The 19190-nt window shown below is 41.8% G+C and overlaps 1 protein-coding gene across 1 annotated transcript in view; it reads right to left on the bottom strand.

Annotated features, from left to right (window-relative positions):
• Positions 1–9495: 9495 nt before the first annotated feature.
• LOC118404940 (circularly permutated Ras protein 1-like) overlaps positions 9496–19190 on the bottom strand; it is a 26800-nt gene continuing 17105 nt past the window's right edge. Inside the window, exons 15-19 of the mRNA XM_035804338.1 lie at positions 16368–16580; positions 15616–15707; positions 14059–14176; positions 12307–12510; positions 9496–11198 (exon numbers count right to left, since the gene is read on the bottom strand). Of these exons, the coding sequence (XP_035660231.1) occupies positions 12328–12510; positions 14059–14176; positions 15616–15707; positions 16368–16580 (606 nt within the window). The 3' untranslated portion in view covers positions 9496–11198; positions 12307–12327. The remainder of the gene's footprint in view (positions 11199–12306; positions 12511–14058; positions 14177–15615; positions 15708–16367; positions 16581–19190) is intronic.

Genomic DNA, 19190 nt, shown 5'->3' with positions numbered 1-19190 from the left:
ACACATACACATAGACATATCCATACACATACACATTAAACAAATCACGGGTCTTAGTGGCAAGTGTGCAGATGTTGTCACACTGGCAGCACCAAATCCGTAGGTGTTTTGGTACCTTTAGACAGATTAGCCATGAGGCTCGGTGGGCGTCACCCCACCGTCATGGGAGCAGGGGCATGGCGAGTATCGAACTCAGAACCTACTGAGTCTGATTGCAACGCTCTAGCCGTTGCGCCACACAGACACCCCACATACACATATTCATAGACATTTTCATACAGATACACATATAATACACATACACATATAATACACATATTAGATATTCATAAACATACAAATTAAGGACACAGGGACACAGACACAAACACAAACGTACACACACACACACACGCTTACATACACACACATAAAATTATTATATACATACACACATATCAACACACATGCATGCACATACATACACGCACACACACGAACACACACACACACATCACACACACACACACACACATCACACACACACAAACACACACATACAAACACACACACACAAACACACAAACACACACAGAGCAGACATACCTTTCCAGGGGGTCTCGGACGACGATGAGTTTGTTGTAAGTCGCCAGACGCCGCTCTGCACCTTCCTTACTGTAGCTTTTCAGTAACCTGAAGTGTTGTTTGTGAATCCAATCCAGCTCGTGATCTGCATTACTCTCATTGGTGTCATGTTGTAGATTGTACAGAACAAGTTTTGTGGTTGTACATCCAGTTTTAGGGATATAACAGTACATGGTTTTGGTCCTGTCAATGACGACTAGTTGATTGAGGTACCTTTGCGACTGGAACCCCTGAAAATAAAAAGCAAAAATCGGCAAATGTGGCAGCTATGTCGTATAATGTACGGATTATTCTTGGTTGGAATCATATACAGAATTAAAATAGCCCTTCATAGGACAATGGCAATGTCCTACTCTGCAAAGTTAGTATTGAATTGTGCCAATAGATAAAGCTACACACCAAATAGCGTACAAAAACGAAGTCGAAGTTTTCTTAATGATATATTGGATTCAGAAAACTTCATTCTAAAATTTGGGGATGTGTGTACAAAATTACAATACAGTCAGTTAATTTCTGCTATACCAGCTCACTGGAAATCGCTATTAAAGAAAGCATCTCATATCTTACAGGTTTGCATGCCTATTTGTAGAGACACAACTTGGCTTAGAAAAAAACACATCAATAAACTTTTGTACCTTTTCTTTATAAACGATGCCAAGGTTTGTGAACCGTCTTAAAGAATACAGCTGTCTTGGGAGGAACTTTTTAACACTCCTATCCCATGGAGACAAGTTTATAGCAAGTTCTTGTTTATAACAAGATCTCAATTGATACTTATACAAGGATGTTCCAGTTTAAGATGCTTTTTAAATCCTTAGCAGTAAATAAAACACTATACACCCGGGGCCTGATAGACTCCCCTCTATGTAGTCTGTGTCAGGGTGAGGAAACAATCATACTTTTATTTTGGGATTGTAGAATTGTGGCTAATTTCTGGGCTGAAGTGGAGGATTGTTTTTTAACTTGACAAATGCACATTTACATATGACTGCTTTCAATACTGTCCTTGGTGATCTAAGCGACCGATGCCCAGTTCTCTCAAATCTCATTATTGTCTTAGGTAAATGCTATATGTATTTAGGTATCGGAAAAACATGTTGATTTATCTGGTTTTGTTTCATTTGTTTCCTATTTTCAAAAAATAGAATTCATTATTGCTCAACGACAAAATATGATGCAGAAACACATTGGGAAGTGGGATAAACTACATATTGTTCTATGTAAAAGTTGATTTCCGTTATTTTCCTGTACAATGATAGGGTAGTACGGCATTATTTGATCATACTCTTTTGTTCTTGGATTTTAGGTTTGGTTGTTGTTACACATGTGCCTTTATTTTCTGTATGTTTGCCATGATTTTCTTTCTGTAAAATTATGTTGTTTATAAACAATAAAAAACTGATTAAAAAAAAAAACGAAGACGAAGCCGGATGAAGGTTCAAACCTTCACCCCATCTGGCCGTGCCGCAAATCTGACACACACACACGGGTAGTTCCTATGTGGTACCCTGGAAAACCACTAGGGAGCCTCTAGTCGAAGTTAACGACATGCCATCATTATTTCTGGTTAAATACCAAGACACTTATTAAAGAACCTACTGAGATGCTGTATACGAACACACAAACATACAAACACACAGACCCAGAAACGAAAACCTTCTTGGCGTACTGACCGTTATGGGTTGCTTCCTGCAGAATTCCTTCAAAAGTGCCATTCTCTGCGCCTGCGCACTTCTGGCCTGACTTAAGGATTCTGTACAGGAGGCAAAGTAAATTACAAATCGTTTTAAAGCGGTGTTTGGGTGTGCGTGTGACTCACGGTGTGCTTGTGTTTTGCATTCATTCACTGGCATGACGAACAGAGTTGAGAATAAACTGTAATGATAACAAAGACGTAATGATATTTGGTAGATCAGCTGGTCTTGGGAAGCACCTTGCGGCTTTCCTTGAAACAGCAGTTCTCGTCCAAATGACGTATTTGCTACATTTTCATACATAAAAGATAGGCAGTAAATTAGTCGTATGAATAAATACATGAGGTAGAATATTCCTTCCAGTTCAGTGCGTTATAAACAGCATACTCAGAGTTGGAATTATTTAGTTCAAACGTAACTCTGACCAGCTGACCATGGATTATACGAGGTAGGCTCTGGAACTCGATATGGCGAAAAGACCGTGATTATATAGACCCTTGTACAGGGCTGATACAAGTACAGAATTTTTTTATCTACGACCGGCTGCTGAAGGTACTCTACTGAGTCTCGACAAAGCAACGTTATCTGTGTATTTTGGAGACAAATCTACCGCTGAAAGTATTAGACCATCTTAACATTTGCGTATTTCTGTCACTCTATGATTTTTATCATTGCATTGGCATCAAAGTATAACTGGCGATTTGTCCCAGTTCCAGTAAACATTTCGTAACTAGGATAACGGCATCTGTGGACCGCTTCGAGGTGAACAAAATCGAGAACTCGCTTTTCGCCCGATGATGGCGCTAAGCGCGATGATCACCGCGGGTTTGTATTGCGCTTCGCGCTACCGCTTCCAGGGGGAGAAAATGGAGAAGTCGCGTTTCGCCGCCCGGTGGCGCTATGCGCCGCGCGTTTCGCCCCTGTATGGTGATGTTCGCGTCTCGCGTTTCGCCATATCGAGTCCAACGGCCTACCTGATTATACCACACAATTCTCAGGGTGTAATAACTACCATTTGTCCAAATTACCTGCCACGTCATGTTTTGGCATGAACTACGTACATTGTTTGAATAAAACGTCGTTCCCAAATGCTTTACTCCAAAGCGTACCACAATATATTTTGGAATGACTTGACTTTATTCAGGTCCACAATTAGCAGTATACAAGTATATTGTAGCTATTTTTCCTGTGGTCTTTTCAACAGCTTAACAGGACAACAACTAGACACACGGGAACACATATACAAACTATATAATGTACACGAGATCAACAGATAGCGTTTACGAATTCAAATACTATTATCTCTGTCAGTACGTACCTGTTGTGTCTAAAAGATGACCTCCGTTTTGAGAGCCGTTCACGTCGACTGAAAAGGCTTTCCTTTCTAGAGGTGAAGCTTTCCAGTATACTCCATGTCTGTCAGCGACGCAAAAATATAAGTATGTGGTAGGAACCCACACAAATACGGACAACAGTATCACATATTTCGCAGCTGGCCTGCGTGCCGGTACTAGTTGTGAGACGGGCGGCATCGGTTCAAAATTCTGCCGTTGGTTTTCAGTCGGCAAACGTTACGCAACCTTTCACACTCAGTAGAATTCTGTACGATACGTCTCCAGCTGACACTGTAAGAACATTGGGACGTACCAATAATTATGTATAATGGGTATATATAGAAAATGTTGCTTCGGGGGATACACGTGGCAAGCATAGATTTACTGGATATATTTGTCAATCCCACCTTTTTGTTGAGTGGGTTCTCCATATCCAACTCCAGGTGGTGTTTAAGCTATTAAGGAATTACGTCCCGGGTAAGTCAGACGGGTACGACTAGGAATAGTTGCGCTAACAATACCGAAAAAAAATCCTACATAAGTCTGATTATCGTTCTCAGGCATCAAACGCCGAAAACGACCGTCCTTAAGATAAGGGCACAACCCGCCGGACGTGCAATTTGTCTGTACATTTTTTGTGAGGCCACGTCCGCCACGTATTTCTGAAAACGTTCAGGCTGTACAGGGCAGGGCCCGTACCTGCATGTAAAGTTCTACGTGCTCCGAAATCGCTCGGATTCCCCACGTGTTCGTACAAAGGAGGTACTTACCACTTAGTAAGTATCTCAAAAGATTGCTCACGTTTGGGCACGTAGGCAGCACTTATTTTCACGTAAGGCGGGTTGTGACCTTAACTTGAAGGTGATATGTCCTTTGTATGAATGTGCATTTAGTGCAAAGGTAATCATGGAGTCCACGTCCATCATAATTAGTGCTTCTCACGTAAAGCGGATATTTCACTGGGCCGTGGTTGTTGGAGTTTGGCGAAAAACACATTCGTCAAAAGTCGCCAAGACGTCGCCAATGGGTGCGTTAATACCTCCTTCACATTACATACGATCTTCGCACGTACTTCGCGATCGCAGGAAGGTCGGCTGATTTTAAGATCGTAAGATGGTCTTGCGTATTTTTCGCCTAAAAACTGTCCCCCTCACATATAAGCGAGGCTCGTGAGATCATCTCTGAATAAATCTATGATAATGAAACTCCCATAACCTCTTGCACGCGGACAAAATAACACATAAATTTCCTCACAGAAAGGCAAAATATCAATAAATGTTGTTTCTTTTGTTGTCATAATCTTTTTGACCAATAAATGGAATGCACGGGCATACTAGAAATGACGAAAGAAAAGAATTTGTGTCACAAAGCCAGCCTGCATACTGCCACAGGGGCCACAATGTCAGAACTACCCTCACATTCTCAGAAATTCAATATTTGTAAACAAACGGAAGTCGGGCAAACGTCGCCCGAACGTCAACCGACTGACGGGCGTTCGCCATCCGATTTGCGCTCGATGATTAATAACTAGGTGTGTGCCGGATTGACGTACGACTATCAATCGAATGTCGACCGATACCCTTGCGAGGTACGCACGATTTGCACGCACGATCTGCGACTCGGTAACGAGCTCTGCGATCTCAGAGATCTCCTGCGCGACTTGTCGCATATGTCACAAACATGTTTGGCTGCACCGCGACCGTCGTACGACCCCTGAAAATTGCCGGCGATCCCTAAAAATCGTAAGATGATCGTGAGAACACCGGACGTCTTACTCACGAAAATGTCATTTAGAGCTCGTAGACTAGTCTTCAGATCGATTTTCGCCTAATGTGAGGGGGTATAAACGGCGAATGTGCTTTAAAATCTTTAAAAATTGGATTTGGCAAATGTCGCAAATACTCGCAAACTAGTCGCCAACCGATGCAATAACTGCCAATTTATATTTGATGAATCTTAATTGCTGTTGTGTCTTGGCAACAATGTGATATTCACCTTATGCCTAATTTACCAATGTGGTCCGAGACTGAAAATGGGTCGTTTTGTTTGTAGATGTCATACATTTTACCCGAACTTCCAGGAAAAGTTGGCAAAACACAACGCATTGTCAAGAACAATGGAGGTATAAGTGTGTCTGTTTGTTGGCATTTCCAGATACTTGTTGCCAGCGTAACTTTCGAACATTAGGATGGATTGTAATTACATTTGGTATGTGGACAGGTTAACTTAAGGCTAAAATTAAGGAGCAACTGGACAGGCCACAACAGAAGAGACAGTATAAAGTACGACACCACAGTTCTCAAGGAAGCAGACAAGCTAGAAGAATTCCGGATCACACTGTCTAACCGGTTCCAGGTCCTGCAAGATGCAGAGAACATGGCTGAAGACCCCACGGAAGACCCGATTGAGGAGAAGTGGGAGGGAATAAAGGAGACAATAACATCTACATGCCAGAAAGTGCTGGGCAAAAAGAGAAAACAGCACAAGGAGTGGATCTCAGCTGAAACCCTGGAAAAAGTAGAGGAGAGAAAGAAGAAGAAAGCAGTACTGAACAACTCCCGCACAAGAGCTGAAAAAGCACAAGCACATGAAGAATATGTAGAAGCACACAGGACAGTTAAGAGACACATACGAAAAGACAAGAAGGACTACATGGAGACACTGGCGACAGAAGCGGAGGAAGCAGCCCGTCATGGCAACATGAGGGAGCTATATGCTACCATCAAGAAACTCTCCGGTAAACGCACACGGTCAGACAGACCTGTAAAGGACAGCGATGGGAATACCATCCCGGACATGGAAGGACAAAAACACAGATGGGCACAGTATTTCGAAGAACTACTAAACAGACCATCTCCAAGGGAAACTGCAGACATCAGCCAAGCAGTCAGGGACCTGGAAATTGACTGTGGACCCCCAACAAAAGAGGAGATCCAGAGAGCTGTCATGCAACTGAAGAATGGGAAAGCATCAGGCCCAGACAACATCCCAGCAGAAGCCTTGAAGGCAGATGTGGAGACTTGTGTGGAGATGTTCTACCCATTGTTTCAATGCATATGGGAGAAAGAAGAGATCCCTCAGGAGTGGAAGGTGGGGCACATCATCAAGCTGCCAAAGAAGGGAGACCTTAGCTCCTGCGCCAACTACAGGGGAATCACACTTCTCTCAGTCCCAAGCAAGGTCTTCAATAGAGTCCTCCTGAACAGGATGAGAGATGCTGTGGACCCGCACCTCCGTGACCAACAGGCTGGGTTTAGGAAAAACAGATCCTGCACAGACCAGATCACCACACTCAGAATCATCTTAGAACAGTCCATCGAATGGAATTCACCCCTCTACATCAACTTTATCGATTATGAGAAAGCATTTGACAGCCTGGACAGACAGTCACTATGGAAACTACTGAGGCACTACGGCATACCCGAAAAAATCACCAACATCATCAAGAACTCCTATGAAGGGATGTCGTGCAGGGTAATCCATGGTCAACAGCTCACAGATGCTTTTCAAGTGCGGACAGGGGTAAGGCAAGGATGCCTACTGTCCCCATTCCTGTTCCTTTTGGCCATAGACTGGTGTATGAAGACATCTACTGATGGCAGGAACGATGGGATAAGATGGACAGCTGGGAAATGGTTGGACGATCTGGATTTCGCAGATGACTTGGCCCTCCTCTCCCATGCACAGCAGCAGATGCAAGAGAAGACCAACTCCATAGACAAATGCTCAGCTACCCTAGGCCTCAAGATCCATAGCGGAAAAACTAAGATACTCAAGGTCAATACCTACTGCAATAGCCCCATAACCCTGGCTGGAGAACCTCTAGAGGAAGTGGACAACTTCACGTACCTCGGAAGCGTCCTGGATAAACAGGGTGGGACAGAGGCAGACGTAAAGGCACGGGTTGGAAAGGCAAGAACAGCATTCAAACAACTGGATAAAGTCTGGAGATGTTCAGATCTGAACATTGGTACCAAGATCCGGATGTTCAATACCATGGTAAAACCTGTTCTATTGTATGGTGCTGAGACATGGAGAACAACAGCTGGCATAACAAAGAAAGTACAAACATTCATCAACACCTGCTTACGGAAGATATTGAAAATCTACTGGCCAAATACCATCCGTAATGAAGAACTATGGCAACGCACCGGACAGGTACCAGTAGGGGTAGAAATACTACGTAAGCGGTGGACCTGGGTGGGTCACACCCTGCGCAAGCCAGCCTCAAGCACAGTGAGGGAAGCCTTCACATGGAACCCCACAGGAAAGCGCAAGAGGGGAAGACCTAGAAACACCTGGAGGCGAAGCCTGGAGGCGGACGTGAGGGAGTCTGGCTACACATGGGGACAGCTGGAGGAAATGGCCCAGGACCGCCGGAGGTGGAAGCAGCTAGTTCGTGGCCTATGCCCAAGGATGGGCAGTAGGCCCAAGTAAGTAAGTATGTGGACAGGTGTTGGGAAGACAAAGTTAAAGTAAACTTCAGGCGTTTGACATTGTTAAGGTTATTATATAGCCAAGGGACGTGGGCCAATCAGAAGTCCCCATTTCATGTTGGTTATGACGCCGTAACAGATGGAAAATCATTAACAGCCGTGCGTTAATCGTTTCATTAAAACCCTATCCAGACTGGGCTTTTTGGGCCTTCCCTGGCCGTGGGGCTCATTCGACCCCCCCCTTCGTATTTTCAAAACGGCTTACTGTACGATCACCAAATTTGCAGGGGGAGGGGGGGTTGTGCCCATCGAGTTTTATAATTTCTGAAATTTTTATATCATTATGACGTAAAATGACGTAATTATGACGTCATTAATTCATATTTTTGGCTAAAACGGGGAATTTCCAAAATACCTTAATTTAATATCTCACTCAAAAAGTTACCAATAAAGGTTTCTTATTAATATTAAAGTGTTATAAGACTTCTGTTGTCAAAAGCCGACCCAACGACATCAAAATGACGTCATAGAATGACGTCATCTGTAGTTTAGCTATCCGCCATCTTGGATTATCAACCTTAAATTTTTCAAGATACATTTTTTCAACATATAACGCTAAAACCCCATGAAAATGGATTTTAAACGTTCACATGAATGTTTTCTGTAAGAAAATACCACGTAGTGATGAAATCTGAGTGAAAATAAGCTTGTTACACTTTAAATCCTGATATTGTCGACCATCTTGGATTTTGACCCATTACGTCATCTCATTAGCATAATTTATGAATATTTAATTATAAATGTTTAACTAAGATGTGTTAGATATTAAAGATATATGAAAAGAAGTTTAGGAAGAAAATTTTTAATCCCATTGAAACCCGTTGCCATATATATATACGTGCGTACGTCTGTGCATGAGTGTGCGCATGCGTGTGTGTATGTCTCTTTAATACTTGACAATATAGTAAGGTTCTTTAGGCGTTTTACTCCCAACGTTTCGATGTCTATCAGACACCATCTTCAGGGTAAATGACTGGAAACTACTTCTTCCTGCTACTTATAGCGGTCAACGACCGCATCAGCAGAAACAATTGTGTAACAGACTGTGAGGGGGCTCGAGTCATTGACAGAGTGGAAAACATGGAGGATTAAGGAGGCAGTTTGGATCAGAAAACCAGCTCCAGTCATGAACAGAGACGACATGAACCACGTTTGGGACGGCATTCTTGCTGCTGCAGCGCCACCTACATCGGCTATAAGTAGCAGCAAGAAGTAGTTTCCAGTCATTCTAACCTGATGATGGTGTCTGATTGACATCTAAACGTTGGAAGTAAGTACTCCCTAGTTGTGCCCTACTATATTCTTATGAATAATGATTTAGAAACACAAAAAATATACACTTTCGCATAGGTTATATTTTGTTTAATACGAGGTACTAATGGTACAAATAAAATGTTTTGATACTATTTCAATTGTTTGTGTATTGTTCCAAAGTCTTGTTGTCAGTGTGGATAGGTTACAAAGCTTTTCATAGTTTATTACCTGGCACCACTATAATATAAGGTATTATAACGCTGAATTCTGCAACAGCATCTTGTCATACTTATTTCATAGATGTCATAAGGCATGGTTGGGTCCTATAACCACCGAATCAACCACCAAGTGAGCGAAGCGTTTTATCATATAGTCATTATCTTATATCAATCTGACACATATGTGAACTAAATCCTGTATAATCTAAAACACCTTAGGGCATGTGTTAGGTTATAGGCCTTTGTTCAGGAAAACAAGCGCACCGGTACCTCTACTACATACAGTTGATAAAAAACAAATAGAATGTAAGTACATTCTGTAAATGATAACATTGCTAGAACACGTAGATTTATGTTATCACTTCTAATAGACAGGGACTTACCAAACCCAGATATAACCCTTGTCCTGTTGTTGAGGATATTTCTTTTCCAACTTAACCCCCTAAGCTGCCTTATTAAGCAGATCAGTAAACTTTGACCTATTCTGTACTGCTGCTGCAGATTGACTTCCCCAGTCTACGCTGTTTGCTGCGGTATGCCAGATAGCAACTCAAAAAAGAACAAGAAACAGTCATGCCTTCGGCTTCAAGTACCAGAGTTACCAACCTAGGATTGATGTGTTCAAGAAATTCATACTTTCCCAGAACTATCGTAGAGTGGAATTTGTTATCACCAAGCAGAGTATGGGCATCTTCTATGAGTAGTTCTAAAGAACGCTTGCAGATAGATGTGCAACAGTTAGGTGTGATGGGTCTTTCAGTGTAATATAATCAGCTGCTGCCGCACCGCGTGCCTGCGAAGCTGGTGTCTTACACCGAAGGGCGGTTATACCGGCTCTTTAGATCTAGATACAAATACAGATATAACTGAGCATTGCCCACAACCCGTAAAGGTACTGGACCTGCATACAGGCATGATACACGTGCATCCCGTTCACCAAGACAGGGGTTTTAAACAAAGATAAGTCACCTTTCATGATGCCATTATCCACCACAGACGGACTTTCAGAACATCGTTAATTACTATCACTTTATTTACTACCCGTCACTCTGAACATACAACCCTCAGACAAAAGTGGTCAATACGGAGTAATAACAACTAAGTAAGATTCATCTTGCTTCATGATGAAAGGACTTATTCTCCGATGTGCTTGCTACTAGTGGTGGATACCGGTACAGAAGATTCAGGTCCAGGTCCGGTTTAGGTCCATAGGATCAGGTCCAGGTCCGGACCTGAACCTGGAACTGATTCAGTATGTGAAAACATGTGAATAGACGATACTCAAAACAATAGACCATTTCGCTGCAAAGCAATATGTTTGGTGGAGTATTTGACTCCCTTCGGCGTTTTGAAATCTTTATACGATTGACTTTAAAACTTAGTAGAAACTTGGAGTTTTCATCAAAGCTCCTTGGTAGAAATGATTATAACTTTACTTCAATCTTCGACCTATAAGCCCCCAAAGATTTGAATTACTGATAATATAATCTGTTCATTTTCTAATAGGTTCAATCGATTTTTTTCAGGTCCGGTTTTTCCAGACCGGTCCAGAAAGAAAAGCCGGTTTTGTACCCCCGTACAGGTGTGACAGCGATCTCGGGGTTTTCGCCCCCCTTTAGCGTTTTCGCCCCCCCCCCCCCAGAGCAGCTGGCTACTACATATTACAGGTGCGCTACCTGGTACTATACTGCACCTGGGGAGTAACGTATATGGTGTGTTACCTGGTACCTATATGGCACCTTATTACCGTACCGTAAGATGTCATACCTCGAAAGTCGATATTATATTGTTCGGTGCAAACATGACATTGAAATGAAAAAAAGACAATTTTTGCAGCTGAGGTGGCATAAAACAGTGCTACTGCGAACGTATAAATCAACACCGTCTATGGTACGGAATACGTCAGCTATATGTTTTCAATTTGTCACAGTGTTTTCTTTCTTGTGCTGGAAACATTTCCAAAGCACTAACAAAAACACACGTGAATAATAGTTTCTCATTATAAACACTATCTACGCGCAAGTTGATATAGCTGTTGCTAAATGCTACACAAACACTGGTAAAGTACCTGTCTTAAGAAACACGGGTAAATGCATCAGTTCCTAAATACTAGAAAAGACACTCATGTTGGAGGTGAAGATATCCCTTGGCCAGGTGCATATACCAAAATGTGCGTTATTCTAGTTAATACCTAATATTTGCATAATTAATAAAGACATTACATAGTTCTTTTGTGGTCACTTCATTGTAGAGACTTCATATTGGAGATATATAGGTTGCTTGAGGACAGGTGAATACAATGAAATACATCTTATGTCAAGACTCAGGTATATGCAATAATGGGAATACAAGGGACCAAACCCTCCTTGTCTGAAACAAGTTCAACTATCTTATTACCATGTAATTACGTTAATATTGATACTATGAATGGAGTTATGTATCAAACTCGTGTACTTATATCATTCTGAAACTACATTTTGTGATTTATACCAATCAACTTCTAAAATGTCATGTAAACCCGTTTTTTTGGGGGGGGGGCGAAATCGCTAAAGGGGGGCGAGGTAGGGGGGCGAGATCACTAGCCGGGGAGGGCGAGATCGCTAGTGATTTCGCCCCGGGGGGGCGAGATCGCTAGTGATTTCGCCCCCGGGGGGGCGAGATCACGGGGGGGCGAGAACGCTGTCACACCGGTACCCAACGCTACTTGCTACTCCTCCTCCTCCGGTTGGTACTCGTAGTCATAGTACTGCTGGTTGAGTTTCTTGTCTGTGATCCTCCCCTTCACGGCTTTGCCTTTCTTCTTACCGCCAAGAAACTGTTCCACGCTAGCGTGTTTCTTCTTGTAAAGGTTCTTGAACCTCTGATCAGCACTTGCACCAGTCTGGGGACCCTGAAACATATCAGCACGATTTTAATATCCCACCCGGTCTTGTGATCTACTTTGAACGGCACATGGAAATACATTGTCTTCAGCCAAGAAACTACATACAAACAAAGGACCGAAAAGAGTACAACAGGTCATATGACCTGGTCCGTCAGCTGCAATGCACATAAAGCTAAGGGCACAACCCGCCGTACGTGCAAATATGTGCTGTATGCGTCCTAAAAAGTGGGCAATCTTTGGGGATCCGTAAGTGGTAAGTGCCGCCTCCGTACGAACTCGTAGGGAATCCGACGGATTTTGGAGCACGCAGACACGCCGTAGACTTTTACGTGCCGGCAAAACTTTGTGCGCCATCGGGCTGTGGATTCGCCTCCCGTACGGGCCTACGCGCCTGCCCTGTACAGCCTGGACGTTTTCAGAAATACGTGGCGGACGTGGCCTCCAAAAAACCGTACAGACAAATTGAACGTACGGCGGGTTGTGCACTTAGCTTAAGGTTGATGAATTGTTTAACATGGAAAATTCTACATCATGTCACTCCCTCAACTGTCTGATTCTAGAACCGTTCAAAACTTCGATTCCCGCCAGCCTTTGGGGAGATGAGACGTGGTGCATAGTATATTGTAATATCGTTGAAGGGATTCATCAGTCACGTATGTACACAGTTAATAGAATTTTCATCAATCAGTGACTACTTTGTAAAGGTAAACACATTTACCTCAAAATCTATTAAGGGTATAAGTCCATCTTGCTCACGGAGTGACCTTAGTTCTCGCGAGAGTTGAACCGCAATGCTGGCTGGGAGCTGCCCAAGTCCTACTTACCCCTACTCCGCAAGGCGGCGGGGTGAGGGGCAGGAGAACTACGCAAGTCTCGACCTAGTTCTCGCAACTCTCGCGAGAACTGGGTCACTCCGTGAGCAACATGGACTGATAGCCATCGACGATTTGGGGGTACGTGTATTTAACTTTAAAAAGGAGTCACTGATTGATGAAAATTCTATCAACTATATCGAAATAATATGAAACACAATCACAGTCAAAAAATGCATCCAAGCACGGAGCATATATGATAACCCATACACAGATCACATGTATATAGAATACAACACGGTGTATTCCGTATCACCCGAGGTACAAGCCCGACCGCGGGTCGGATCGCCCGAAGGCCGGAGGATGATCCGATCCGCGGGAGGGCTGGGACCGAGGATAATACGGAATACACCGTGTTGTGTTTTATTTATGTCATACCCACCTGAGAAAACACATATTTCGATGCGAAATGCACCAGAAGTTGAGAAAATGTTGTGTCCTTGAAAAAAAGATTGTAACAACAGCAATTCTAACGTCCGACTTTGGTATTCGAATTTTCAACCGTGCCGTATTTGGCCCGTTCGAAATAGTTCAATTTACTCAAAGGAAGCCTGTATGATATATATATATATACGGGAAGTTATCACACTGTCCGGAGCACCCGTATCGAACGTCACAGGTATGACATAAATCTCGTTACTTGTGGTGAAGGAATAGTTGGTGTGAGTTGAGGTGAACATACCCTTCGCGGTTCGCTGAGTTCCTTGGCTAATTCCCGGTTTTCTTCAAGGAAGATGTAGTGTTCCTCCTTCTGACTGTCACCAACACTTCCTCTCGCAAGGAGGCGCTCCACGTTTTGACTGTGGAACAAATCAAAACGTTCCATATCATTCATTAAAAGGGTCTGATGAGTAATCAGGAGAGAACCTTAATTACGCTTTTGTTATACCAACTACAGAGAGAGAAACGTACAGGCATTAACTAGAGCTCTAAAGTGCAAATACGTACTGAGGTAATCTATCTGTTGAGATGCATCTAGGTTGCAATGTTTTCCTTGACTTGAATCGTCTTATATATAGAAAGTTACAAAACTGGCACAGTCAGATATTTCGCTATAAGGGACTATCAGGCCCTTTCTGAGAGCTTGTTGCTATTCACAGCTCCTGGGAGTACCAGGAGCGAAAGATCCTTTAGGACTGTGAAAACCTTGGCTAGCACAACCTGTAACACTATCAGACAGGTCTCAATCTGACTCATATGCAGAAATCAACAGCATTAGCGTATTCCTATTTTAACGTAATGCCCTTCAAGCTTTCAGGGGTCTGACAGTTGGAAAAGCGCCTAAAAATTAAGGTTTTAGTCATGCGTTTCAATGTAAAAACGCTTACATTTCATATGAACGTTCTGCATGGAACTGCAGTAAAATATGAATACCTTTCATTTTATTCCGAGAAAATTACCCTTCATTGTGTAAATGTGAGTAACCTGCTAATTTCTTTAGTTACAAGTAAGCTTCCACCGATTTGACGTTTTACATCGGTGCCAACTAAAAGGAAATTTCCTACCGCAATAAAACCACGTTCATGCAGCCGTTTTCTTTTTTGCTCGGTACTCTTTTAAAGACCACACTCTGAGTAATGCAGTTATAAGACCTTAGACAGGATCTAGGATGTATATAGTCTAGCTAATAGTCTATATCAATCCACGTACTGTACTATCATTTAACCCTCACCACAACTGCATTTAAAGTACTCGGTCATTTTTTATTGTGACCGAGTAAGGATACCAATTTAGTCACGTCGTGCAAATACTATTATTCGGAATTTTCTTTCACCTACAATTAAGAAAAGTTTAACACTGTTCACATCTCATTGCTCCCAGCTTTTTGGTGCGCAGTTATGGAATTCTTTTCGTTCGAGTGTTCTGTCGAAATGTCGCATTGCTTACAACAATTGTTTCCGTATAATAATGAATTTGCCTAGATCCTGCAGCACTAGTGAAATGTTTGTGTTCAACAATACTGATACATTCGACCCCAGGTGGCATAAACAGTGCCGTTCCTTTGTAGATAGGCTTTTCAATTCATCCAATACCATTGTACAGTCTGTCTTTAGGTCCGACTCATTTTACCGTAATTCATTCTTCAGCAATCTCTGGCGGCGCCTCTGTACATAGCAATAGTATTTCCAGGATGTTTGAAAATGATTGTACATATTCTATGATTTTCATGTTTGTCCTTGTGTCATATGAGCCAGTGAGAGCCTGAAATAAAGAAAGAATATATTAACAGATTACTTACAGGTGCACCTTAGCGTGATCGTTTTTACCGCCCTCGGCAAGAGCGGAAGTCTTCTGGACAGCAGCGAGACCGGTCACGGCAATGTTCAGGTTCTGAAACATTAAACATGATTAAAACATTTTTTTTACAACGCCTTTGCAATTCTACCGCTACTTCCACAACTTTTTACTACTACTACTACCGCTGTTGCTTCTACTGCTCCCACCACCACCACCACCTGTAATACTAGTACTGCTACTAGTATAACTTCTACTTTTACTTACTATTCCTCTTTTATGATTACTTATTCTGCTGCTGCTACTGTTACTGCTGCTACTATTATTTCCGATATTACTGCTGGCACTCTACATCTACTACTATTACCGTACATGTACAAGCCTACAACTTCAACTATTTTTCTGTCGTTACCAACTGCTTAGTCTGTCGCTCATACAATGTTGCTGAAACTACTACTACTACTACTACTACTACTACTATCTACTACTAACTACGACTACGACTACTACTATTACTATCACTACTGTTACTACCACTACTAATATTTACTGTTACTACCACTAGTAATATTTCCGTATACTACTTCTATCTACTACTACTACTACTACCACCATTACTAATGCTACTCCTACTACTTCTACTATACTACTACTACTACTACTACTACTACTGCTACTACTACTCCTACTACTACAACTGCTACTGCAACAGTTATCTGAGTTCTACTACTAGTTCTACTACACTGTTACAAGCACCTTTTCCATGTCTTCTCTGTTTTGGGTTGCCTTTGTTTCCATGGTGATGACTCTAAGACACCTGGCACCATCTTTACGAGTAAAGCTAATCTGCGCCTGCGCTGGGAAGGCCGCCATGTTTGTGTCGATATTGGACGCCCTCTGGCGGATGCTGAAGGTCATGTCAGTTGACTTGGTGGCGTTCCCTACGTCCACTTCAATCCGATGAGACACCTGATGGGCAGAAAATGAGCTAGCTATGGTAAATTCACATTCTTTTGTCTTATTTGATAATTCTAAATGCTTTTAGTTTTAAGATGGGTCTTGTCTTATGATTAGTTTATTTACTTGCAGTTTTCACAGAACCCATGGCGATAAGGCAATTTCTGAAAGAGGAGAAGGTGTGTGTGAGTGCTGCTATCAAAAGGAACTTCTTATACTTTTCTTTACTTTTCTAACTTGCTGCTGCTGTGTGTGTGTATGTGTGTGTATGTGAGTGTGTGTGCGTGCGTGTGTGTGTGCGTGTGCGTCTGTGTTTGTGTGTGTGCGTCTGTGTTTGTGTGTGTGTTAGTGTGTGTGTGTGTTAGTGTGTTAGTGTGTGTGTGTGTGTGTGTGTGTGTGTGTGTGTGTGTGTGTGTGTGTGTGTGTGTGTGTGTGTGTGTGTGTTGGCATGCGTGCGCGTCTTTGTATCTTTCTGCATGCCGTGCCAAGCTACATGTCAACACGTGATAAACCGTACTTCTATCTACTAGTAATCCCAGTTACTATTTTTTGCAGTGTCGGTGTGAATCGATACAAATGAAAAGTAGTCTCAGAAGGAATCACCCTCGATGAAACCTAACACAGCAGCCAACATGTCCTTGTGTGCCGAGTTTGTTTGCTTGTTTGTTTGTTTGTTATATTTCAGCCATACCATAGGTATGGTGAAATATATTGTTATATTGCAATCCATACATAGTATGGGATTGCAATATATTGTTTTTCCTTGGTTTCTTCTTCTTCTCCTGTCAAATCTTCAAATTGATTCAACTTTTTCATTTTTGGGCCAAATGAGCTGAAATCTGGCATGGAGGTAGGGATAGCAAATACCCCCAGGTGTTTTTTTCACTTTTTTGATACAGGCTTTAGAATTTATGATATTTAGGGTTTTTGGTCATTTTTAGACAAAATATGTATATTTTGGGCCCCTGTGCCCTGGTATTACAACCTAATGACCTGAAATTTGGTACAGAGGTGCATTGGACATATGAGCACAGGAACCCATCAACACTTTGTTCATAGACCACTTCAAAAATTATTTATTTGGGTTTTTTTGGCCATTTTTGACTAAAAATGTCTATTTTTGGCTCCTATGCCCTTGTATGAAAGCCAAATGACCTGAAATTTGGTATAAAGGTGCATTAGATATATGAGCACAGGGCTATATCAACACTTTTGACATAGATTATTTCAAAAATGAGTTATTTTGGGTTTTTTGGCCATTTTTGACAAAAAATGTCTATTTTTGGCTCCTATACCCTTGTATGAAAACCAAATGACCTGAAATTTGGTACATAGGTGCATTTGACATATGAGCACAGGGTCCCATCAACACTGTTTTCATAGATCACTTAAAAAATCAGTTATTTTGGGTTTTTTAGCCATTTTTGACAAAAAATGTATATTTTTGGCTCCTATACCCTTGTATGAAAACCAAATGACCTGAAATTTGGTACATAGGTGTATTGGACATATGAGCACAGGGTCCCATCAACACTTTTTTTCATAGATCACTTAAAAATCAGTTATTTTGGGTTTTTTAGCCATTTTTGACAAAAAATGTATATTTTTGGCCCCTATACCCTTGTATGAAAACCTAATGACTTGGAATTCGGTACATAGGTGCATTGGACATATAAGCACAGGGTCCCATCAACACTTTCTTCATAGATCACTTTAAAAATGAGTTATTTTGGGTTTTTCACCCATTTTTGACAAAAAATGTATACTTTTGGCTCCTATACCCTTGTATGAAAACCAAATGACTTGAAATTCGGCATAAAAGTGTGTCTGACAAGTGCCCACAGTACTTCATTTTCACTTTGAGCAGACATTACTTCAAATTGTTGAATTTGGGGATTTTTTTCCAGGATGAAGATGGATTGCAATATGCTGTATTTGCTCCTAAGCAAATGTCGGCCTTTCTAGTATTCGTAATGTTTCTTTCTCCTGTCAAATCTTCAGAACACGGTATCTCCGTTGTTCCTCAACCGAATGACTTGAAATTTGGCACAAGGGTAGAGTGGGCCAATACCCTCGGGCGTTTTTTTCATTTTTTCCATATCTGTCTCTTAAATGATTTTATTAAGGTTTTTTGGTCATCTTAAGACCAAAACTGTATATTTGGGCCCCCTGTACCCTGGTATTATAACCGAATGAGCTGAAATTTGGCACAGATGTGCCTTGATAATTCCCCCATATAGATTCAATATCAGTTTTGGTGTACAGTACAACAAAATGCTTATTTTTGCGATTTTTTGACCAATTTTTGACCAAAAAAGGACACTTTTGGCCCCTGTACCCTGGTATTACAACCAAATGAGCTGAAATTTGACAGAGATGTGCCTTGATAATGCCCCCATATAAATTTAAGAACACTTTTGGTGTACAGTACAACAAAATGCTTATTTTTGCGATTTTTTGACCAATTTTTGACCAAAAAAGGACACTTTTGGCTCCTGTACCTTGGTATTGCAACCGAATGAGCTGAAATTTGACACAGATGTGCCTTGATAATCCCTTCATATAAATTCAATAACACTTTTGATGTACAGTGCAACAAAATGCTTATTTTTGCGATTTTTG

The sequence above is a fragment of the Branchiostoma floridae genome, chromosome 17 (assembly GCF_000003815.2).
Source record: "Branchiostoma floridae strain S238N-H82 chromosome 17, Bfl_VNyyK, whole genome shotgun sequence".
Classification (NCBI taxonomy): Eukaryota; Metazoa; Chordata; class Leptocardii; order Amphioxiformes; family Branchiostomatidae; genus Branchiostoma; species Branchiostoma floridae.
This window is presented reverse-complemented; position numbering and strand designations above follow the sequence as displayed.